The following is a 23,074-nucleotide window of genomic DNA, read 5'->3' on the forward strand; positions in this document are numbered from 1 at the left end:
GTCGCAAGCTATTGCCGAGAAGCTCATTAAAACTCAATGCTTTACATTCTTCGCGACGCATTTCCGCGAACTTGCACTGACGCTTTGCACGACCGCCGGCGTCCAAAACCTTCACCTCCAGGTCCAACGCAACAGCCACATGGCTGAGTCGAGCGAGTTCGCCACCACGTTCCACTACAAGATTCAGGGCGGCAAGTGCAAGGATGAGCATTATGGCAAGTCGTGTCGCTGCCCTGTGCCAGGCTGACGCCAGGGCTCGAGCTCGCCAAGCTCGCGGCGCTTCCGCCCGACGTGCTCGCGACGGCGTGGGAGGTGTCGACCAAGATCATTGACTTTGACGACAGCAGTAGGACCAACTTTCCATAGACGGCACTGATCAGATCGCAACGAGGAGCTCGCACGGGCTGTCGCCAAGCGTCGCAAGGCTATTCTGGAAGTATGATCGACTGGAAACACTCACCCCAGCTCTACTCTGACCTTGTCAATGTGCTTGAGACGGCACGTGGTGACGACCCCGGAACTATCGCCTATCTTCGCAAGAAGAAGACACACCTCATCCAGATTCTTCAGGACGCGCTGCGCATCGAGCAGGAGACTAACCCGAGCGACATGGCCACTGTTAGTGCCGGGGAAAGCTAAGAGGCAGTGGGCTCAGTAGAAGTCATGATGCTGTAGAATCACGTTGGTAGGTAAAGATCAAACCGTGTGCTATCAGTGAACGCCGCATTAATAGACTGATCGTCATCTAGTCGCATCCCAGTGAGTCTAATGCGTGTGCTGCTGCTCTCTTCTCTTAGTCCATGCGCGAACGCAGTGTCCGCGTGACCACCTTATCCTTGGTGCTGTTGTCAGCTTTGATTTCGCTTGCGAGCTCACATAACATGGACGATGGCGCCCCAGCCGCTGAGAGCGTCGCGGTCGACAGCGTTCAGCAGCGTTTGAGAGATGGTCTCGAACAGATCCTCGGGTTCAAGATCAGGCTCCCACAGGCCCTCAGCCGCACCATACAGCTTGTCAGTTGCTGTTCCCGCCACGGCAAAGTCCTTGGGCGTGGTAATGCACCCGATGCTGCGGTCAGTCACGGCTCAATTACAAATCCGCCGGAGAGCTGCGCGCTCGACTCACGTGTCCATGGTAGAGATGAATGGCTTGGGGTTGGGGTTGGACTCTGTGGCCTTGGGGATTCCTGCCACGACAGGCTCAATGAAGTATGGCCCGAAGCGCTTCTCGTACAGTGTGCTGCTGACAAGGTGCGTGAACGTTTCAGGAGTGATTTCGCGCTCCTCCTTCATGCGGTACATGTTCACACGAAAGCGGAGCTGCTCCTTGCTGCAGGTTAGCCCGGGGACACTAAGAGAGGGTGTGGATATGGTGGAGCGAGTCGGGCAGGAACAGCGAAGATGCTGCTCGCGCCTTATGGACGATCCTCAACAGTGCGGAGACGCGGGGAGGCTGGAGAATACGTACAGGGTGTACACGTCCGTTGCGAGACCCGGCAGCCCGTAGTAAAGCGTGTCGTTGACTGGGAACACCTTCTCAAAGTTCATGGCAACGCCGGTAGCCTGCGCGCCGAGGCGGAGGTCACACGCGATCGCGACGCAGTCCTTGCCAAGCATGGCAACGACCGAGCCACCGTTGTACTCCATAATCGACTAGGTGTTAGCAAGCCGATTCTATGCAAAGCGAGTTGAGCGCAGCAAGAGACGCGCTGCGCGGAGCCAGGCGGAAGGGGGCTCAGGTTGAATCTGGTGGCCGGTTCGCTCGGCGTAACTCACCATGGCGGCGAGATCTGAAGCGGGGAGAGCCGGAGGGGAGGTTAAGAAGACGCTTTTCTCGCTGTCTACGAGCTGTCTATCGCGGAGGAAGGTAGGCGGGGAGCTGAGATGTAGTTGTCGCTGTTGTTGTCTCGAGGATCGAGGACATGACCGCATCATCGTCGACGCCAGACGCGCGGCCTCAGGTCACGTGAACATTCACGTGGAAATGCTCCCGCGGCTGTCTTTGTTGACGCGCCTCCACCTTCATCGTCCACCTCTTGCCCTTTCGAACTGATCCGCATCACATCGGCATGAGCGCGCCAACGTCTCAACTTTCCGTTCCGTGAGCTAGATTTCATGTACGGAGAACTGATGGCAGACACGCTGTCCGCCTCGCCCTTGCGGAGAATGGATATCGCGTCGTCTCCGACCTCGAGGGCGCGACTGCGTCAGATCTCGCTGTTGGTGAGCTTTCAACTCAAGGTGGTCGCTAATGCAGAACTGGGTGTTGGGATACAACAGGCAGAAGATGTTCTGAAACAAGTCACCGGGCTAGCTGGTAAGCCGACATCCATGTTGAAGCTCATCTCAGCTGGTCCCTCCTCTCAGGCGGCAGCTCCCGCCCATCAATCTCCTGCGCGTCCCCAACGCGCCTCTGACCTCCTCCACGCAGGGCCAGGGCCAGTCTTTTCCACCCTATCGGGCGCGCTAGATGATCTCCTTGCTCACTACTCGCCTCTACATACGGACCCCCACTCACGCAACCTCAAAGGGAAAGGACGAGTCCTCGGCGGTGCCGTGGTTCCGGGGATGGTGGTCGAGTTCTCTGGCCCACCGGGGGCAGGGAAGAGCGCCGTTGGGCTGAGCATGGCGCTGAGTGGGGCACTAGGTGGTGCGGAGGTTTTGGTGATCGGTAGGCTACCCAATTCCGACGGCAGCTGAAGCAGATACCGAGGGCGGCGTCACGCCTGAGAGGATAAGCGCGGCTGCGGCCTCTTTGCTGAAGTCTCTCACAGAACCAGATAAGGGAGTGGAAGATATATTGCAGAAGATCCATGTGATGCGCGTAGCGACGCAGGTCCAGATGGTCGCGGTGCTGCATACGCTCGACGCGTGGCTCGAAGCACATCCAGTCGTACGCGATATCGCGGGCGTCTGCTGACTCCAGGTCAAGCTCTTGGTGATCGATACGCTGTCATACCACTTCCGGCAGCCAAGCATGGATCTTTCTGCACGCAAGCGGATCATGGACTTGTGAGGCTGCACTGCCGTCAGCCGCTGACAGCAGGATTAAGCAGGCGGTCGGCAAGGCTGCCACAGTGCGCGGGTGTGCTGTACGTCGGGAGGAGGTGGAGTGGGTTGAACTCATCCCAGGTCGTAGCGACGTGCCAGATGGCGACCAAGTTCCTCACGGCGGACAACAAGAACGCAAATTTCGAGACGGCGGCACGCGCAGTGCTCATGCCCGCCCTTGGTGAGTGATGACGTTGTAGATGATTGGCGCTAAATTACAGGTGAGGCATGGACTACGGAGCGAACAGTGCAAGTTGCTCTGTTCCGCGGTCGGGCGGGGGACGACTTGCGATACGCCCACGCATCGACGACCTCGGCAACGGGGAGGGGCAACAAAGACCCGCCATGGGCATCCTTTGACATCGACGTGAGTCTGGCACCCCATGCAGGACTGACAAGACCAGACGTCGGGTCTCCCATGCGATATACCGCCACCACCAACGGACAACGACCCCTGAGATGGCCTGAGGTACTTGTGATGCATGACACTACCTTCACTCTATAGGCCAGTGGGACGGGCGACGCTCGTGTCGTACGCGCGAATAAGGCGCGTCTGGTCCTGGCTTGTGTTCTCCGTCTGCGAGAACGCAAAACCGCGCTGGCGGCGCATGCGCTGTGTGGCGCGCACCTTTTTGATGGCCTTCTGGAACTGTTCCTGGCGCGGCCGGTAGTCGGACAGGTTGAACTTCTGGATCTCTTGCACGATGTGGTAGTCGAGTGGGTAGTACGTGCGGCGGTAGTACTTCCACGCGTAGTCTCGAAGCAGGCACAGGGGCGGGAAGAGGAAGAGGGAGAACCAGAAGATGGGGTCGGACCACAGGCGCTGCACGACGCCCTTGTACGCGATTGAGAAATTGAGGAGCGGCGCAATAAACGCGTACAGTGGCAGCGCGATCATCGTGAAGATGAAGGAGCCGGGGATCGCGGCAACGGTGTACTTGGTCCACAGACTGATGTTAGTTTGTTTCAGTGAGAGCTAAAATACGTACTCGGAGATCAGCGCCGCCTTGCCGAGTACGGTGAGGAGGACGACCATGTACAGCGTCGTGCCCCACACCCAGAGACCGGAGCCCTTGCCGTCCGACGAGATGAGGTCGCCCGTGAAAGCGAGGCACGTGAACGCAAACAGCAGGACCGAGTGGTACAGCGCGTTGCCGACCCACTCGAAGAACTTGACGGGTGTGAAGAAGGCATTTCGCTGACCCAGATGGTACAGCTGGGGATACCGGTCCAGCATGCGTGCGCTGACGAACTGGTCGAAAATACCGATGACGAGGGGCGGCAGGATGGTGAAGATGACGTTGTAGAATGACATCGACCAGCCCTCGTACGAGATCTGTCCCGAGAAATCGTTCCACCACGAGTACTGATGTTAGCTCAGAAAGATTGCTAAAACTTACCCAGAAGAGACACAGAGCAAAAGTGATGTTCTTGTAGAACGAGTAGAGGATGAGCTTGGACAAGCGCTGGTAGCTCCACGATCCGTGGACGAGGAGCAACTTGCGGAGGAAGCGGAACTGAGAGATCGCGACGTCGGCCGAGCGCGCAGCCTGCAGGCCTTCGACGCCAGAGATGCCTACACCAATGTGCGCGGCCTGGATCATAGACACGTCGTTGGCGCCGTCGCCGATGGCGAGTAGCGGCGAGGTGGTCGACTTCTTGACAAGCTTAACGACGAGCGCTTTCTGCAATGGCGAAACACGGCAGCAGATAACCGCTTTGCACATGACCGCCAGCTCGAGGAGAGTCTCAGAGCACTCCTTCTCGAGTGCGAAAGTCAGGCTCTTGCCGTCGATAATAAGTGCGAGCTCCTCAACGTCACCGCCGCCCATACGCTGATTCTTGATCGCGAACAATCGCTTGTTCAACAAGTCTACCGTTTCAGCCTGCGTCTCCGTGTTGATGATGACGAGGTTCATTGACTCGGAGATCAGGCGGCACGAGAGGCCGATGTTGATGGCAGTCTCCTGGCGGTCGCCAGTCAAAATCCAGATCTTAATGCCGGCCTGCTGCAGCGTGTGAATTGTGTCGGGCACGCCATCCTGCAGCCGATCCTCAATAGCCGTCGCACCGAGCAGCACGAGGTTCTGCTCGATAATCTCGGCAACCTTGTCAAGTGCTTCGGCACGTCCTTGCATTTGCGCGGCGGCGTTGTCGTAGAGCTGCGCCCACTCGTTGTACTCGGCGTCGGGAATGTCGCGATAGGCGAGGCACAAAGTGCGCAGGCCCTCAGTTGCATAGTCCTCAAGGTGAACGAGCGTCGCCTCTGAGAACTCCTGGTTGGGCCCGAGACGCTCGAAGATGACCGTGTCCGCTCCCTTGCAGAACAAACGGATCCTACCGTCGGGGCAGCGCACAACGGTGGACATGCGCTTGCGTGAAGAGTTGAACTCGCAGACGTTCAGGACTTCGTACTCCTCATCCTGCCCATTGACGTCCACAAACACGGACTTGGGCTTGCGTGTGTGGAACCTATAGCCAAGGATCTCCGCACCTTGAACCAGGGCCGCTTCATCGGGACTGGAAGCCTGGTAAACCATCTTGCCGTCTTTGACCTCGGGGATGACAGTGTGGCAAACGGCCAGAAGATTGAGGAACTGGCGAATAACGGCTCCCTCCTGAGTGTTCTCCTCAGAGCGCTGGCGGAGAACCTCAAAGGTCTTCTGCCCTTGCTCGCGCTTGTTGTCGTCGACGGTCTGCGCGTATGGCACGCCGAAAATAGAGCACTCGCGGAATTCCATTTCGTTGCACGTGAGCGTGCCCGTCTTGTCCGAGAAGATATACGAGATTTGGCCGAGCTCCTCAACAAGTGACGAGGTGCGACACACCGCGGGTGTGTCCGTCTTGGCGTAGTACATGTCAAGGTCCGAATTGATGAAGGAAGCGTGCTGGAACTTGACTACCTCCATGGTCATGATGAGCGAAATTGGAATCAAGTTGTTGTAGAGAATGATGAAAGTGAGGATGTTCTCGACAAACTGGCGCGCCTTATTGGGCATGCCCTGACCGAGTCCGAGATACCAGTCCTGGTCTGAGAAGAACCATGTCCGGATGCTGTTGCCGATGGCAGAGACGATAGACATGAGGAGCAGCAGAGCAAACAGGTAGAGGATCTGTTTATTAACCTGCTTCTCAACGGCCGTGCGCTTGATGGGCGGCTCCGTGGCGTTGCGCATCAGCTTGGTTTGGTGCCCAGCATTAACGACAATTCCGTACGCCCAGCCCGTATTGCGCAGCTGAGCCCCACGAAGCAAAACCTGGTTCGGCCCAACGGGAATCTTGGTGGGAGCGGCGCCAGGCTGTGCAGACGACAGGTTAAAGGTGCCGTCGTACGTGTAGAGCGATGAGTTGGGCGCCTCCGACATAAGATGCCCTCGTAGCATTGAGGCGCTTTGCGGTGTAGTGAGGTTCGCGGTCGATGGATGTGCTTGCTTGATCTTGAGGTTGGTCTCGCCGTCGAGGTTGGCTGTCTCCACGTACGCCAAGCCTTCGGGCTCAGAACTGCTGATGAGTACCATGTCGGCAGGTATGAAACCGTCGCTTTCGAGGCGCAGAATGTCGCCGACGCGAACGCGGCGCCATGGCCGTGCCTCAAACTGGCCGTTGACAAGAACTAATGCTTGACTTGAATTCAATGAGCGGTCCTGCGCATGACGTTTCTGTCGCGTGAGCATGTCCGTTGGAGAATTAAACGATACCCACCAGATCCTCCTTGATCTCTTTGAAGGCCGACGCAATGAGGACGACGGCGAGAGGTACGATGGTCGTCCAGCGACCGGTCGGCGATACCCCAGGCACCTGCTGGATGCATGCCGTGAACAGGAAGAACAAGTTTGCGGATCGCGAGAACTCGGCTTGGAGGGGTCAACACGGATACTCGAATGCAACACTCACAGAACAGGAACTTTGGGAGGAACGTCAATGGGCCGTACTTGCCAGTCGACACGGAGTTGTTCTCGTAACCCTTGACTCGGTTGCCTTCCGGATCATTCAGAAGCACCTCTCGTGGGATGCCATCAAACTTATTCTTGCGCCTGAGAAGCTTATCGACGCCGAAACTCCAGTCAATGTCGGTCAGGTAGTCGTCCTTGAGGCGTTGCCACCGGCCTCGTCGCTTGCGGACAGCGTACGGGCCATCTGAAGGCGCAGAGAACGTGTATGCAGCCGCGGCCTCATCATCGGCGAATGGGTCTTCGTTTGTGCCACCCAGGTAGTCCTTCTTACCAGCTGATGACCCGCCGTACCCGGCTGGCGCTGCGCCGCGGTGCGCGAAAGGTTGGTCGGCGTCAAACAGCGACTGCCCTCCAGTGCGCGAAGATGTGCTCGCGATCGGCTGCATATATCCCGAAGTCTGCGCGGGGTGTCCGTAGTCGTCGTCACTGATATCAGCCCTGTTTCCGTGCGCACTTGCTCGTCGAAGAAGGGATCCAGCGCGTAACCACTCTTGCCATCGTCACGAGATGTGCCCGCCGCCTTCTGGGCGCTTTGAGAGTGTCTCCGATTGGAGCCGCCGATGAGGTCAGGCTCGTTGTCGTCGCCGAAGGGGTCATTGGCCAGAGGGTTCGCCGCCTTCTGTGGTTGCGGCGCCAGAATGTCATCAAATGGGTTATTGCCCGACATTGTGAATCGGCGATGAAGCCCTCAAGGGGCGATGGAGTGTAGGGCGCCGATACAGGCCGCTTGCGAGGGGAGTGGACAGATATACCGAGAGGTCGAACTCGGGGAGGGGTGTCAAGCGATGATGCGCTACAATGCCAAGTCGCTAATGGTTGGTGTGATGCAAGGATATGTGGAGAAAGCAGGAGTGCACAGCAAGATGGCTCGCACACGCAGTTCACGACGTCGGCGCTCATTCCGCCTCTGGCGCGCGCGATCATGCCTCCACGCTTTGGCTCTGTAACACGTGTAATACACGTGGAATGATAGTGACTAATGCCACGTCATCAACTGTTTGTTTTGACGCCGCGGCAGCCAGGGGCGCAGGGCGAGAGTGATTTTGTCAACACACACTCGAGCCCTCTCCCCTGGCGTGACCTTCCCCGGCCCTTGCCCCCCCCTTCCGCCTACGGCCCCTGGTGCGACAACAACAAGTTGGATGTCGACTTGTTGCTGTTGCAAGTGAATGTTCCTATTCTCCATCTCGAGGCGAGCATCACCCATCTCGTCCAGACTCCTCTCTTCCATCTCGTCTCACTCCTTCGCTCCTTCTCAACACCGTCCATCTCTTCAACCGCCGGGCCCTCCCCTCCACCGCCCTCCCCATCACTCCCGTCCACCGTCATCTCCTCATCATAGGCGGTGGTACACAATGTCCGACTCCGAGTCTTCCGGCTTCCGCCTCGATGACAGCGACTCGGATGCGTTTGTAGAGCCAGTGAAGGCTACAAAGAAGGCCCCAGCAAAAAAGGCTCCCGCTAAGAAGGCGGCCGCTCCGAAGGCTGCTGCCAAAGTAAGTCACCACTGTCATGCTCGCGCTCGAATGTGGTGTGATCTGACACGCGTAGCCAGCGGCCAAGAAGGCCTCCGCCAAGCTGCCACTCGCCACCAAACGCAATCTGCCAAATGAATCCATCTCCGAAGATGATTTCAGCATGGACGACTCCCCAGCCAAGCCAAAGGCTGCCATTGAAGAAGACGACGAGGAAGATGTGCGGCCAAAGGGTCCAGCCAAGTCTGCCAGTGAGATGTACCAGAAGGTAGGCTGGAGGGCGCTTTGGGAAACTGACGCCGTCTTAGCTTTCGCAACTTGAACACGTCCTGAAACGTCCCGATACATATATTGGCTCGGTCGAGCCTATCACCCAGGACATGTGGGTCGTCGACCCCGAGACGAAGCAGATGGTCAACCGGTGAGTCACGGGCGACACCTCCCCCGCACTACTGGGCATGGGCTCATGCGTCCCCAGTTCGATCACCTACGTTCCGGGCTTCTTCAAGATCTTTGACGAGATTCTCGTAAACGCCGCCGATAACAAGATCAACGACCCGTCCATGGACTCGATCAAGGTTGACATCAATCGCGAGAAGAACCAGATCTCGGTGTGGAACAACGGCAAAGGCATTCCCGTCGAGATGCACTCTAAGGAGAAGATGATGATCCCAGAGCTCATCTTTGGCAACCTGTGAGTGCCACTTGCGACCTCAGCTGACAGTGCAGACTCACTTCGAGCAATTACGACGATGATCAGAAGAAGCTCACTGGTGGACGTAACGGTTATGGTGCCAAACTCGCCAATATCTACTCAACCGAGTTCATTGTTGAGACTGCTGACAAGGTCAACTCGAAAAAGTACAAACAGATCTTCTCGCAGAACATGACCAAGAAGTCGAAGCCAACGGTGAGCTCAGAGGCATGCAAGAAGCTGACTCGTCCCAGATTGTCGAAAACAAGAAGAACGAAGAATTCACGAAGATCACGTTCACTCCGGAACTCACGCGCTTCCACATGACGGAGATTGATGACGACACATACGCCCTCCTCATGAAGCGCGTGTATGACGTTGCCGGTACTGTCAAGGACTTGAAGGTGTTTCTGAATGGCGAGCGGCTCACCAAGATCAAGGGCTTCCGACAGGTGAGCTTGGTTGACCAGGGCGGAACTGACGCGCGCAGTACGTCGAGATGTACGTGCAATCGAATCAAAAGTCCCAAGGCGGGGACGGCGCGGCTCAGCCAAAACCTACAATCGTGTACGAAGCGGCGGGCAAGCGCTGGGAGGTGGCGTTCGCCGTCTCAGACGGAGAGTTCAAGCAGGTGTCGTTCTGCAACGCTATTTCCACCATCAAGGGTGGCACACACGTCGACATGATTGCCACGCAACTCGCCAACAAGCTGTGAGTTTGATTGCAGGACGCTTTCCTGACTTGCAGCCTTGCCGTGATCAAGAAGAAGAGCAAGAATACTACGATCAAGCCTTTCCAGATCAAGAGTCATATGTGGCTTTTCGTCAACGCTCTCATCGAGAACCCAGCCTTCGACTCGCAGACGAAGGAGACGCTCACGCTTAAAAGTTCTGCCTTTGGCAGCAAGTGCGAGCTCTCCGACGAATTTGTAAAGAAGGGTGCGCTTATCGAAACCGGCTCTTTGCTGATGCTGTAGTCGCCAAGTCAGGCGTCATCGACAACGTCCTCAGTTACGCACGGTTCAAACAGGATCAGCAGCTGAAGAAGACGGATGGAGCGAAGCGCGCTCGGTGAGCCACGCGAGAAAAGATTGCGCTGACGGCAGTGTTGGGGGTATCCCCAAACTCGAGGATGCTAACTGGGCTGGTGGTCGGAATGCCAAGCAGTGTACCCTCATCCTCACTGAAGGTGATTCCGCCAAGGCACTCGCTGTGTCCGGCCTCGGTGCCATCGGGGGGCGCGACAATTTCGGTGTCTTTCCTCTTCGCGGCAAGCTGCTCAATGTCCGTGAGGCCAGCCACGAGCAGATCATGAAGAATGTCGAGATTCAGAACATCAAGCAGATCCTGGGTCTGAAGCACAATCACAACTATACCTCTTTGGACAGCCTTCGCTACGGTCAGCTCATGATCATGACTGACCAGGACCACGATGGTTCACATATCAAGGGTCTCATCATCAACTTCCTCGACTACTTCTACCCCTCCCTCCTGAAGATGCCCAACTTCCTCGTTGAGTTCATCACTCCAATCGTCAAGGTCTGGAAAGGCAAGCAGGAGCGGACCTTCTACACCATGCCTCAGTATGAGGAGTGGAAGGCAGCCAACAACGACGGACGCGGCTGGCATTCCAAGTATTACAAGGGTCTCGGTACCAGCGGGGCCCAAGACGCTGTGAAGTACTTCAGTGACCTCGATAAACACCGCCTGTCGTTTGATGTAATGGACACCGACGACAAGTCCCTCATCGACATGGCCTTCAACAAGAAGAAAGCGGACGACCGCAAAGAGTGGCTGCGCCAGTTCAAGGTGACCAAGATATCTTCCAATAAAGCTAACTTGCAGCCGGGGACTTTCCTTGACCACGACATCAAGCAGATTCCCATCTCGGACTTTGTCAACAAGGAACTCATCCTCTTCTCCATGGCGGACAACATACGATCGATCCCATCAGTTGCGGATGGTCTCAAACCGGGTCAGCGCAAGGTCATGTTCGGTTGCTTTAAGCGCAATCTGAAGGGCGAAATCAAGGTTGTTCAACTCGGTGGTTACGTCGCCGAGAATTCGGCGTATCACCACGGCGAACAGAGTTTGACGGCGACCATTGTCGGTCTTGCGCAGAACTTTGTCGGCAGCAACAACATCAATCTTCTTGAGCCCAACGGTCAGTTTGGTACTCGCATGCAAGGCGGCAAGGACGCGGCAAGCGCGCGTTACATTTTCACCACCACATCTGCGATGACGCGCGCTGTGTTCCACCCCGACGATGACCCACTTCTCAACTACCTCATGGAGGACGGCCAGCGCATTGAGCCGGAGTACTACCTTCCTACCGTGCCCCTAGTCCTCATCAACGGGGCCGACGGCATTGGAACTGGATGGAGCACCCAAATTCCCAACTACAACCCCGTCGACATCGTTGACAACCTCCGGCGTCTAATGCGGGGAGAAGAGTTGGTACAGATGACCCCCTGGTTCCGAGGCTTCAAGGGCACAATCGAGCGTGTCGACAATGATCGTTACAAAGTGTCCGGTATTGCTGAGAAAATCGACGACAAGACGATCGAGATCACCGAATTGCCCGTGCGCAAGTGGACACAAGACTTCAAGGAAATGATTGAGGCGATGACAAGTGGCACGGACAAGGTGCCCTCCACGATCAAGGACTACGAGGAGCACCACACGGACACCACTGTTCACTTCAAGCTTCACATGAAGCCTGAGGGCATGAAGGCGGCTGAGGCCGAGGGCTTCGACAACCGCTTCAAGCTCACAACTACCATCGCCACGAGCAACATGGTGTGCTTCGATCTCAATGGCAAGATCAAGAAATACGCATCGCCCGAGGAGATCCTACTGGACTTCTACCCTAAGCGCCTCGAATACTACGGGCTACGCAAACAGCACCTCGCAGACGAGCTTAACAAGCAGTTCGAGCGCTTGTCAAACCAAGCCCGCTTCGTGACGATGATCATCAAGAAGGAGCTGGTTGTGTCCAACAAGAAGAAGTCGGTTGTGGTTCAGGAGCTGCGCGACCTCAAGTTCCGCCCTTTCCCCAAGAACAGCACGAAGCCTGCAGACGCCGGTGAGAAGGAGGACGCACTGGAAGAAGAGGAGGACCAGGGCAAGGACAACGACTACGACTACCTGCTCGGCATGGCCATTTGGAGCCTCACAGAGGAGAAGGTCAAGAAGCTTCTTGAGGAGCGCGACGGCAAGGAGCAGGAACTCATCGAGCTCCTGAAGCTCTCCCCCCAAGATATTTGGAACCGAGACCTTGACGTGTTCATGGAGGAGTGGGAGAACTGTCTGGCCAGGGACCTCGAGCTGGCCCGTGCCACCAAGCCCAAGACGAAGGGCAAGAAGGCTGCTGCGTCTCGCAGGCGTGCCAAGGACGAGGACACAGATGACTCAGAGGATGACTTCAAGCCCACCGCAAAGGCCCGCGCGCCTGCTAAGCCACGGGCGCTTCCAAAGGGCAAAGCCTCGTACTCGACGTCAGCCGCGGCCTCCGCTAGCGTGTCCGCTGTCGTGTCCAACACCACTTCACCTCTGAAGCGCAGCAGCACCACGTTTTCAGACAGTGATGAGGATGTGAAGCCTGTTACAAAGAAACCCGCTACATCTCGCGCCCGGGCCAAGCCGTTGACTATAGGCCTGGACGACTCCGACCTCGACAGTGAGTTTGTGGCATAAGATCCAGCTGATTCCCAGTGATGTCTGAGCCAGCATCAAAGCCAGTTTCGAGGGCGTCGTCACGAGCATCTACCGCCAAGCCCGCTTCCTCTGCAAAGGTCACACCGATCTTGGAGGACTCCGAAGATGAGGTGCTCGTGAAGCCCAAGCCTGCACCCAAGGCTAGAGCCAAACCCGCGCCGAAGGCCAGAGCCCCAGCCAAGAAGCCCAATGGAATGGACTCGGACGGCGACACCGATGTGAAGCCGACTCTAAAGGCAGCGCCTAGAAAGAGAGCTACCAAGGCGGTCGACTTGGACAGCGACGTCGAGATGAAGCCCACGCCCCAGGCGAAGGCAGCTGCGAAACAGTTGGTGACAAAAGGGAATGATTCAGGCAGCGAAGTGGAAGTCAAAACGAAGGCCAAGTCAGCCGGGAAGAAAGCGCCAGTCAAGGGCAAGAAGAAGGCCGACTCCGACTTTGAGGAGGACTCGTGAGTGTTGAAGCAATTTCGGTGCTAACGTGAAGTGATGACTACGTCCCTATCGCTCGTCCAGCGACGGCGCGTGCAGGACGAGCTGCGGCAGCGAAGAAGGTCCCCACCTACGTCGACTTGTCCGACCTGGATAGTGACGACTAGAGACACATGTAGATCCACTCTCCTGTTTCCTTATACCCAGTGATTCACTTGATGTATGCTGTAACGACAAGCCGTTGTTGTGGTTGTGGTTGACGGAAAGCCGGCCCGAGAGGCCGAGAGGCAACCTTCAGGCACATCGCGCCGAAATTACCGCACCGATGTCATCGCGCATAGACGCCACCCAACTTATGTCTGCACTCTCATTCATTCATGGTTACCATCATCGCAGCGCCATGAGGACACTCTTGATCCTCCTCACCTCTCTCTTTGTCGCTGCGCAGGAACTGGAGGGTCTCGACGTGTATGAGGCGGCGCTGTCTCGGATAGCGGCGGTCACGTCCGCCGCTGCGGCCAGATCCTCTGCGTCACCTGCGTACTTCCCGGAGCTGGAGCGGCGCGAGGACATATGCTACTACGACCCATGGCGGGCTCTGCACGTGCCTTGCGTGTGTACGGAGGATGTGTCGGCTGATTCCGGGCCAGCAACTGGCCTGGCCACGGGGCCAGCAGATCACGAGGCTGGCAACTTAACCCAGAAGGCGCCGAACGCTCTCAACGCCTCCGACACCCACAATGCGTCCGAGATTCTCAACGCCTCGGAGGTCCCCTTCGAGTCCTTTGAAGACTGGAAGCGCAGCCGCGAGGCGCGAGCCGCTGAGCCCGCGCAGTCGGACAACGCCTCGGAGTCATCTCTTCCGCACACATCATCTGTGAACGCGACGGAACACAACACGACCCTACCCCCTCCTCCTCCTCCCAGCGCCGCGCCACGTCACAAGGGCCACCGGTACAACTACGCGTCTCCAGACTGCTCTGCCCGCGTGCTCGCCTCCTCGCCGCTCACGCAGCACGCGAGCTCGCTCCTGCACAAATCTCGCGACCGGTACATGCTCACGCCCTGCCGCGCGGAAGAGCACTGGGCCGTCGTGGAGCTGTGCGATGAGATCCGGGTGGAGGCGGTCGAGCTCGCAGTGTGGGAGTTCTTCTCCGGCATCGTGCGGTCTGTGAAGGTCAGCGTCGCGGACGACGCCGAGGGCGAGTGGGAAGTTGTCGCAGAGTTCGTGGGGAAGAACGTGCGGGGCGCGCAGGTGAGTGTTCTCTTCTTTCGACTCCACGTCCGAGAGGTGCGCTGACACCAGACGTTTACCCTCCCCGAGCCCACGTCGTTCCACCGCTTCCTGCGCCTCGACTTCCCCTCATTCTACGGGAGCGAGTTCTACTGCCCTGTGTCGCAACTCAAGGTCTACGGCATGAACCAGATGGAAGCGTTCAAGATGGAGCAGCGCCGGGCGGCGGAAGCGAGCGGCGCCGCTGAAAAGAAGGCAAGGGACAGCGAGCAGGAGGCGGAGCGCGCGGCGGAGGCTGCCCGTGTGGCGGAGCGGGAGGCCAAGGAGCGCGAGGATGACGAGAGGAGACAGCGCGAGCTGTGCGAGCTCGAGCGCCTCGTACAGGAACAAGCTAGGCGGGTGAGCGGGGTGGAGAACATGTTTGAGCCGCTTATCGAATGTGCGCCGAGCGCCGGCTCGGCCTCATCGTTATCAAGCGTTGCGCCTGCTTCTTCTGGAGGTGCTGAGGAGGCCCCGAGCCCCTCTGACACCCCCGGCGTGGCTGTCGACTCATCTCACGTCGCGGGCACACCTCCGGCTTCTGCGGAGCCCGGCACGACAGCGTACAGAGGCCGAGCCGACACGTCAGAGTCGATCTACGCATTCATCACTCGCCGTCTGAACGCGCTGGAGGGGAATACGACGCTCGTGGCTCGATACATCGACGAGCAGGCCAAGGCGCTACGAGCTGCGCTCGAGAGGGCGGAGCAGCGCTGGGAAGACGAGCGGGGCCGCGATGCAGCGCGGTACGACGTCGACGTGAGTAGGCGCCGGCCGGTGTTTTTGCAGTATGGGTCGCTGACTACAGCGCATGCGTCAAGAAGACCGCCTCGGTCGCCTCCTCGTGCAGATGGAGCAGATGCGCACTGCATTCGACGCTGAGCGCCGCACGACTGAGACGCAGCTCCAGCTGCTCGCGGACGAGTTGGGCTTTGAGCGCCGCCGCTCTCTCGCGCAATTGGTCGTGCTGGTGTCCATCATCGTACTCGGGGCCTTGAGCCGCGGCGAGGCGATCGACGCGCTGCTGCGCCCGCTGAGCTCTGACTCAGTCAAGCGGAGACGGGATGCGACGCGGGACAGAGGCAAGCGGTTATCGACGGGCCCACTGGCAGGGCTGTTGATCGACGTCGGGGGCGCGGAAGAAACCGAGGAGCTCGCGAGCCCCACGACGCCGCGGATGAAGCGCAGACCGCTGCCGCTGAGCCTGAAGCGGCGCACGCCGGGCACGCGGAGCATCAGCGCGGCTGAGCCGAGCGCGTTGTTCGAAGATCGCGAGTCCCCGCGGCCACTGCAGCGGGGGCGGATTTCGACCATCACCCCGCGCCCGCGGCGACTTGCTAGATCCTCGCATCTGCACGCTATGCGGCGGCGAGACGGGAGCGCGAGCGAGGCGGATCCCGAAGATCGCGGCACGCCGACGCCACGCCCGCGGCTCGACAGGCTCGAGAGCCACGGTGCGTCTGGTGGAGACGAGGGGAGCACTAGCGATGTAGAGGAGGTGTTGAGTTCGGAGGAGGAGGATGTCCCGGGAAGCGGGCGCGTGCGGATAGTGGGCGTGAGTGGCAATGCAGGATGGCGAGATGACGGCTCATATAATCACGGACGTGAGGATGTCGCTCGGAGTTTATGATATACCCAGCACAATCATACCATTATGTATACCGAGTAATCTACGTTACAACTGCCCCATAGCAGTACTATGTCATGAGCATGAAGGAGCTCTTGGCAGAGTCGAGCCACGGCCATCTATCGCCCCAGCGCTTCATACAGATCTCCGTCATCCGTCACCTTGGCCGCAATCCAGCGATACACGAATGTACTCAGCGCCGTCAGGAGGAAGACGGCGTCGAACAGCCGCCCAAACACACGGAAGTCTGGGAGCGATCGAAGAAGCGAGTCGTCGGCGCTGGCGGCCGCCGCGGCGACAACTGCCACAGCCGACGCCGCGAGGCTATCTGTGGAGTTTGCCTCTGTCCGGTTGGCAGGAATGGTTGCATTTGCTGGTAGTCCTGGTGGAACTGCCGGTGATGGCGGGAGCGACGAGCGCAGCTGGACCAGCAGGGAGATGACGTACATCGCGAAGAGCTGGCCCAGGGTGAGGAGGAGGAAGCCCGCGCCCACTGTGCGGGAGGTGAGCCTCAAGACCCGTGCGAGCCAGCGCAGCACCATTGCTAGGGACGACACCACTAGGGCGCCGGTAAAGAGAAGCGAGATGGTGCGAGACCAGCGCGCAACATCCGCGTCCGCATCGAGGCCGCTGAGGGCTAGGGCGAGCACAAAGGAGATCCAGTCGCCGTTGCTGTTGCCCTTGGTGGGTTCCGTGGTGGCCGTGCTGGTGGCGAAGGGGGAGAGGAGGGAGGCAGCGCACAGAAGAAGACGGGCAACGCAGTAAATCGCGAAGATGTATCCCAGAATGTTGTACACTGTCCCCTTGAGAGTAGCGCGGAATCCTTGTGCCTTGTGCCGCGCCCTCAGTGTAGCGACGGATCGGGCGATGTCTGCCTCCATCACCTCGAGCGTCCTGAGTTCGGTGTTGAGGGCGGACAACTCTGTCCATTAGTGAGGGGCATGTGAACGACATAAACCTACCCTGTCCAACCTTTGTCCCGAACACGCGCGTCATCCACCCGCTTGGCTCCGGCTCATTACGAGCAATGCGCTCAATCTCGTCACGCTTCGCTTGGGCGTCGTGCCGCACCCGGTAGAGAGAACGCTCAGCCTGGAGCACGTCTGCGTCTGTGACCACGCGTCTGATGTAAGCGTAGGGGGGGTGAGAGCAAGCTTACCTTGTGCCGGCAGCCTGCTCGAGATAATCCCACGCGGTGACCACCGCACCGATCCCACTGAGCCCTGCAATCACCACCACTCCGAGCACAACTACGCGGCCTAGGCTGCTCTCCAACCAACCGCCACCCTCCCATCCTTCCGCCCAGCTGTCGTCCGCCGGCTTAACGGCAGTAATGTAAGGCGGAATGCGGGTGAAAAGGAAAACGTAGATGGCGAAGGGAATCAATGAGATGAGCACACGAGCTGTCAAGCTGAGGCTCGCAATAGAGGGCTTCGTGGAGACGGAGTCTACATCAGCCTTGTCGCGAGGAGACTTACCTCGCCGACTCCTGTACGTGCACAGAAGGCATTGCACAAGCGGGACCACGAGAAGAATCAGTGCGAGCAAGATGTGCAGCGATACCGAGAAGTTCACGCGGCGAGCGTTTGCGTGCAGTATCCCCAATGCGTGCGTAGCGACAATGGCGATGAGCGTCAAGCTCTCAGCGAAGCAGACAGCAAAGAGAGTACTTTTGTCAGGTCTAATCTGCATAATGCTCACCGAGCGATGCGGGAAAGTCCCCTGGCCGTACGCTTGACGCGTTTCGTTCCCACAGCGCTAGGTGGGGGGGCAGAGTGCGACAGCTGGATCACACGCGGCTGGAGCTTCGCGCCCAGGAATTGCATCTCGACGGAGCTTGGCCCACCCCGAGAGTTTGGAGTGGGTGAGGAAGCCCCAGGGAGAAGGGAACGTGCGCTTCCCGGAGAGCCGGGGTATGAGGAGGCTGGTGATGTATCCTCATCAGTATCGGGGAGGGGAGAGGCGGGCTCTACTGGGGAGCGAGTTGTCCGAACGCTCACCCCGCTCATCGCGGAAGCGGAGCGTGGTCTCGTGCGGGTCTGAGTCGTAGGAAGGGATACTTCGGGTTTCTGTAGCTCGCGCAGTGTGGGCGACAGAGAGTGGAGGAAGCGGCGGGCGAGGAGGAAGAAGAGGATACGGGCGCCGACGAGGAGTGTCGAGTCAACGAGGATAGGTGAGCGCGCGGCACCCTTGGTGTGGGCTTCCATGCTGACCAGATTGTGAGAGAGTTACAATGCGGACATGAGTTGGAAGCGAAGACACGTCGTCGCGTGCGAGGCAGACAAAGTTCTGGGGAGGGTGGAGGCCGTGCACACGTGAGTGGGGTCCCGCACGGACGCTGATTATGAGGCTGGTGGTTGGTGCACTCGTCGTCTGGCGCAGGGGGAGGCATGGGCGATGCACGAAGGGACGAGGGACAGTGAGAGGAGAGTAGAGGCCCGGGGCCGGAGTCACAAATGAGGAGAACCGATGCGAGATGGGTTAGATATGATCCTGCTGGACGCAGACTCTGGTGCCGGTACAACTGCCTCGGCACTGGGTTGGCTGGAATGCCGCAAAGACTAGCCGATGACCGAATGGGGTGCAACATTACCGAAGTGCAGTAACAGGCCGCAGAACGGCGTACCACAAACACATGCATTTCGTGGCGATGTTCAGCGCTGAGTTCTGAAGTCGTCGCGATCTTGAAGCATTTGCCACTTGTGGGGACTAGACAGCGCCGCGAACCACAGCCCTGACCCCGGGGCATACCGAGGGCCCGCCCTTCCTTCCGGGCGCCGACGAGAAGCTCCTCCGTGTCTCCAGTTCCGATCTCCGTCAGCCTCAACGTATGCCCAAGCCCCCTGTCATCATCTTCGAGCGAAGGTCATGTGGGCCCTTCCCATGCCAGACGTGTGGATAGTTCAGAGAATGCATAGTGGTGGTACCGTGGTTCGTGCGTGCAGGGTATGCTGCGTCCGGGGTTCGTGGGTTTGACTCTTGAGTGAGTTCTGCTGTCAGCCCGGCGTTCGAGAATGGTACAGTAGAAGGAGGAAGGAGGTTCAGAGTCTCAGAAAGGGGACAGTAAACTCACTTGTTGAAGAGGCTAGTATACAACGATGCTTTTGTCGAGGCGTCAGAGCGCCTCGATACGATTCCGGTTTCGGCTCCTCGCGGAGGTGTGTGACGTTCAGTCGACGTGGGGAGAGGAACGGCTACCCGCCTTGCAAGGCGGGGGCATCCAGTCGCGAGCACAAGTGGCGCACATGAGAAGGAGTGAGAGGGGTGTAGACTCGGAGTGGCAGCGTGAAAGACAAAGCAATCCTCAACAACCAGCCCATGTCGTCGGCGAGACCACCAACTCTACTCCTCCATGAAGAGTTTTCGTCCGCCGCGCTTGTTCATCATGGCAACGACCTCGCTCGGCTGCTCTCCGTCCAATCTCATCCGCGCTCCATCACTGACTCCGACCCTTGCGGGACAGGGGAAAGCAACGACAACGACGGCGCCGAGGAAGGTCGCGGCGAAGAGGGTGGTGAGAACAGAGCGGTGGCGCGCTCGGAAGTGAGTGAGGAGAAGGGGAGCCATGGGTGCGGGTGCGCGACAGCGCCTAGGCGAACCGAGGTGACGAACTGGACGGATGGGTGTTGAGGACGAGTACGAGAGGGAGAGGAGAGCTGCGATGAAGCTCGGTCCTTGCACTTGTCCACCCAGGACAAAGTTGGACATCCGAGTTGGCACCGGTCAGCCAATTGCAGCCATACAGAATGCAAGGATTGTCTTGGCTATTTGGTCCCGCCTCACGCGGCGTTCGCGTGGGGTTTTTCCCGGTCGGGTATTCTCGGCCGCTGGCCCGGCCGGAGCTGGGAGCGGTGGAGCTGATGGTGGGTGAGTGGAGTCCGGAGTGAGGCGGAAATCGACTTTGTTCTAGATTTTACTATGGCCTCGATGGCCTCTGGGTGATGGAGAAAAAGTCAGTTAGGCGAGGGAATTAGACGGGAATTGAGTGGCCGTTGATGGGCGTCAGCGGCATTCCGCCACCGTACGGCCATCGGATGCTCACCGTACGCCCACAAAGTAGGCGGTTTCGGCGACATGTCACCACACGGTTCTAGTGTCAGGCCTCTCAGGGCACACCCATCCTCCGTTTTGCGGCCCCCCACCACCACCCATCTGCCGCCGCACCTCCCCCCGCCCACGACTATTTCTTTCCCTCTCGCCGTCACTTCTTGCCTCCTCTTCATCCTTACCCCCCGCAGTCCTCCCAAAAAGCGGCACCCACCATGTACGGTATCACCCGCTCCATCCGCTCCACCCCCTTCTCGGCCCTCCGCGCCGCCACTGTGAGCATCTCCGCCCTTCACCATCTCGGCGACGCAGGCGAAACCACAGAAAAACCAAGATCCGCCGAGCGTCGCCGAGTGGCGATGGAACCTGTATGAAACAACATAGCTAACCCCCCAGCGCGCCTCGCCCTTCGTTGCGTCGAAGCGCTACAACTCCAAGGTCTCCGGCCCCGTCGTCGGCATTGACCTGGGCACCACCAACTCGTGTGTGTCCATCTTCGAGGCTGGCCAGGCCAAGGTTCTCGAGAACTCGGAGGGTGCCCGTACTACCCCTTCGTTCGTTGCCTTCACCAAGGGTGAGTATTAGCTTGGGCGGCGTTGCTGTCAAAGTGGTGGACTTTTTTCCTCGCTCGCCACTTTTTTTTCCAAGCCCTTCCCTATTTTTCCAGCGCTGACGCCATCAGATGGTGAGCGCCTTGTCGGCCAGCCCGCGCGGCGACAGGCCGTCGTCAACGCCGAGAACACGATCTTTGCTTCCAAGCGTCTGATCGGCCGCAAGTTCTCTGACGCCGAGGTCCAGCGCGACATCAAGCAGGTGCCCTACAAGATTGTTGCGCACTCGAACGGTGACGCTTGGGTCGAGGCCCGTGGTGAAAAGTACTCGCCTGCCCAGATCGGTGCCTTTGTCGTCGGCAAGATGAAGGACACTGCTTCGGCCTACCTTGGCAAGCCCGTCAAGCACGCCGTTATCACCGTCCCCGCCTACTTCAACGACTCGCAGCGTCAGGCCACCAAGGACGCCGGTCAGATTGCGGGCCTTGACGTCCTCCGTGTCATCAACGAGCCTACCGCCGCCGCCCTCGCTTACGGTCTTGACAAGACCGACTCGGCTACCATCGCCGTCTACGACCTTGGTGGTGGTACCTTCGACATTTCCATCCTTGAGATGCAGAAGGGTGTCTTCGAGGTCAAGTCGACCAACGGTGACACTCACCTTGGTGGCGAGGACTTCGACATTGCCCTCGTTAACTACATCCTCGAGGAGGCCAAGAAGACCGAGGGCATTGACGTCTCGGGCGACCGCATGGCTATCCAGCGTATCCGTGAGGCCGCTGAGCGCGCCAAGATCGAGCTCTCGTCGACCTCGTCGACCGACATTTCGCTTCCTTACATCACTGCTACCGCCGAGGGCCCCAAGCACATCAACCTCACTCTTACCCGTGCCAAGCTCGAGGCCATTGTCAAGCCCCTGATCGACCGCACCCAGGAGCCCTGCCAGAAGGCTCTCCGCGACGCCGGCGTCAAGCCCGCCGAGCTCAACGACGTCCTGCTCGTCGGCGGCATGACCCGTATGCCCAAGGTCGTTGAGACCGCCAAGGCCCTCTTCGGCCGTGAGCCCTCGAAGGGTGTCAACCCCGACGAGGCCGTCGCCATGGGTGCCGCCATCCAGGCCGGTGTCCTTGCCGGCAACGTCACCGACATCCTCCTCCTCGACGTCACCCCCCTCTCCCTCGGTATCGAGACCCTCGGCGGTGTCTTCACCCGTCTCATCAACCGTAACACCACCATCCCCACCAAGAAGTCGCAGACCTTCTCGACCGCCGCCGACGGCCAGACCGCCATCGAGGTCAAGGTCTACCAGGGCGAGCGTGAGCTTGTCCGTGACAACAAGCTTCTTGGCAACTTCCAGCTTAACGGCCTTCCCCCTGCCCCCAAGGGTGTCCCCCAGATCCAGATCACCTTCGACATTGACGCCGACGGTATCGTCAACGTCTCGGCCGTCGACAAGGCGACCAACCGCGAGCAGAGCATGACTATTGCCTCGTCGTCGGGTCTTTCCGACTCGGAGATCGAGAACATGGTTGCCGACGCCGAGCGCTACGCCGAGACCGACAAGCAGCGCCGCGCTGTCATCGAGGAGGCCAACAAGGGCGAGTCGTTCGTCACCGACACCGAGAAGTCGATGGCCGAGTTCGAGGCCCAGCTCGAGAAGGAGGAGCGCGAGAAGGTCAAGAAGCTCCTCAACGAGCTCCGCGAGATCGCCGCCAAGGGCGCCGCCGGCGACGCCTCGGTCAAGGCCGAGGACATCAAGGCCGCCCTCGACGCCGCCCAGCAGGCTTCGCTCGGCCTCTTCCAGAAGGTCTACGAGAAGCGCAACGCCGAGGGCGCTGCCCAGGAGGGCCAGTCCTCGTCGACTGAGGGCGAGAAGAAGGACTAAGCGCCTCCTCTTCTTGTGTCTCGGTTCTCGGTCCTCATCTGCCACGCACTATTTTAGTCTAGCAGCGGCAGCGCGCCGCTAATAGTCCAACAATCCATATGTATACCCTCACCACTGCATTGGCGCGTGTTCCCAGCGGAACTGCGTAACGCATCCATTTGTATCAGTGATGAATCGCACTGCTCAGAAGTTGAGATTAGTGGGTGCCTGTGATGGGGTGAGGTGGATCCAGCTCGTCCTCGGATTTGTTGTGTGTTCTTGCCTGCCAGAGTTCGAGAACTGTGAGCGATGAGAAGCCGGGCTCGAAGCTATCCTTTACGTCTGATTCATGTCCCGGACCACCATAGTTGCACGTATGCAGCCGACAAGTGC

General features: G+C 58.8%; 8 protein-coding genes across 8 annotated transcripts; 5 read left to right on the plus strand and 3 right to left on the minus strand.

Annotated features, from left to right (window-relative positions):
- Positions 1–793: 793 nt before the first annotated feature.
- Positions 794–1,646, minus strand: COLE_00791 (uncharacterized protein; the record flags this gene model as incomplete). The annotated part of the gene is made up of 4 exons (XM_018422017.2): positions 794–842; positions 877–1,068; positions 1,126–1,329; positions 1,468–1,646. 4 exons carry the CDS (start codon positions 1,644–1,646, stop codon positions 794–796), a joined length of 624 nt encoding a protein of 207 aa, XP_018281932.2.
- Positions 1,647–2,068: 422 nt separating this feature from the next.
- COLE_00792 (uncharacterized protein) lies at positions 2,069–3,508 on the plus strand (the record flags this gene model as incomplete). The annotated part of the gene is made up of 10 exons (XM_018426347.2): positions 2,069–2,100; positions 2,137–2,222; positions 2,257–2,316; positions 2,350–2,670; positions 2,705–2,892; positions 2,926–3,011; positions 3,046–3,091; positions 3,132–3,231; positions 3,272–3,417; positions 3,455–3,508. 10 exons carry the CDS (start codon positions 2,069–2,071, stop codon positions 3,506–3,508), a joined length of 1,119 nt encoding a protein of 372 aa, XP_018281931.1.
- Positions 3,509–3,549: 41 nt separating this feature from the next.
- COLE_00793 (uncharacterized protein) lies at positions 3,550–7,670 on the minus strand (the record flags this gene model as incomplete). The annotated part of the gene is made up of 6 exons (XM_018422016.2): positions 3,550–4,000; positions 4,040–4,416; positions 4,451–6,709; positions 6,753–6,904; positions 6,945–7,429; positions 7,462–7,670. The coding sequence occupies 6 exons, from the start codon at positions 7,668–7,670 to the stop codon at positions 3,550–3,552; spliced, it is 3,933 nt and encodes a 1,310-aa protein (XP_018281930.1).
- A 688-nt stretch (positions 7,671–8,358) lies between these two features.
- Positions 8,359–12,867, plus strand: COLE_00794 (uncharacterized protein; the record flags this gene model as incomplete). Its single annotated transcript, XM_018420181.1, has 11 exons — positions 8,359–8,499; positions 8,567–8,746; positions 8,787–8,899; positions 8,957–9,172; positions 9,208–9,388; positions 9,427–9,624; positions 9,663–9,883; positions 9,920–10,110; positions 10,149–10,242; positions 10,278–10,980; positions 11,017–12,867. 11 exons carry the CDS (start codon positions 8,359–8,361, stop codon positions 12,865–12,867), a joined length of 4,089 nt encoding a protein of 1,362 aa, XP_018281929.1.
- A 20-nt stretch (positions 12,868–12,887) lies between these two features.
- Positions 12,888–13,486, plus strand: COLE_00795 (uncharacterized protein; the record flags this gene model as incomplete). The annotated part of the gene is made up of 2 exons (XM_018419474.2): positions 12,888–13,339; positions 13,375–13,486. The coding sequence occupies 2 exons, from the start codon at positions 12,888–12,890 to the stop codon at positions 13,484–13,486; spliced, it is 564 nt and encodes a 187-aa protein (XP_018281928.1).
- Positions 13,487–13,719: 233 nt separating this feature from the next.
- COLE_00796 (uncharacterized protein) lies at positions 13,720–16,222 on the plus strand (the record flags this gene model as incomplete). Its single annotated transcript, XM_018422015.2, has 3 exons — positions 13,720–14,574; positions 14,626–15,351; positions 15,401–16,222. The coding sequence occupies 3 exons, from the start codon at positions 13,720–13,722 to the stop codon at positions 16,220–16,222; spliced, it is 2,403 nt and encodes an 800-aa protein (XP_018281927.1).
- Positions 16,223–16,338: 116 nt separating this feature from the next.
- COLE_00797 (uncharacterized protein) lies at positions 16,339–18,426 on the minus strand (the record flags this gene model as incomplete). The annotated part of the gene is made up of 5 exons (XM_018419473.2): positions 16,339–17,141; positions 17,182–17,342; positions 17,379–17,667; positions 17,698–17,888; positions 17,921–18,426. 5 exons carry the CDS (start codon positions 18,424–18,426, stop codon positions 16,339–16,341), a joined length of 1,950 nt encoding a protein of 649 aa, XP_018281926.1.
- Positions 18,427–20,481: 2,055 nt separating this feature from the next.
- On the plus strand, positions 20,482–22,702 carry COLE_00798 (uncharacterized protein; the record flags this gene model as incomplete). Its single annotated transcript, XM_018420666.2, has 3 exons — positions 20,482–20,541; positions 20,663–20,840; positions 20,949–22,702. The coding sequence occupies 3 exons, from the start codon at positions 20,482–20,484 to the stop codon at positions 22,700–22,702; spliced, it is 1,992 nt and encodes a 663-aa protein (XP_018281925.1).
- Positions 22,703–23,074: the final 372 nt, after the last annotated feature.

This window comes from Cutaneotrichosporon oleaginosum (assembly GCF_008065305.1).
Source record: "Cutaneotrichosporon oleaginosum strain ATCC 20508 chromosome Unknown ATCC20508_contig01, whole genome shotgun sequence".
NCBI lineage: Eukaryota > Fungi > Basidiomycota > Tremellomycetes > Trichosporonales > Trichosporonaceae > Cutaneotrichosporon > Cutaneotrichosporon oleaginosum.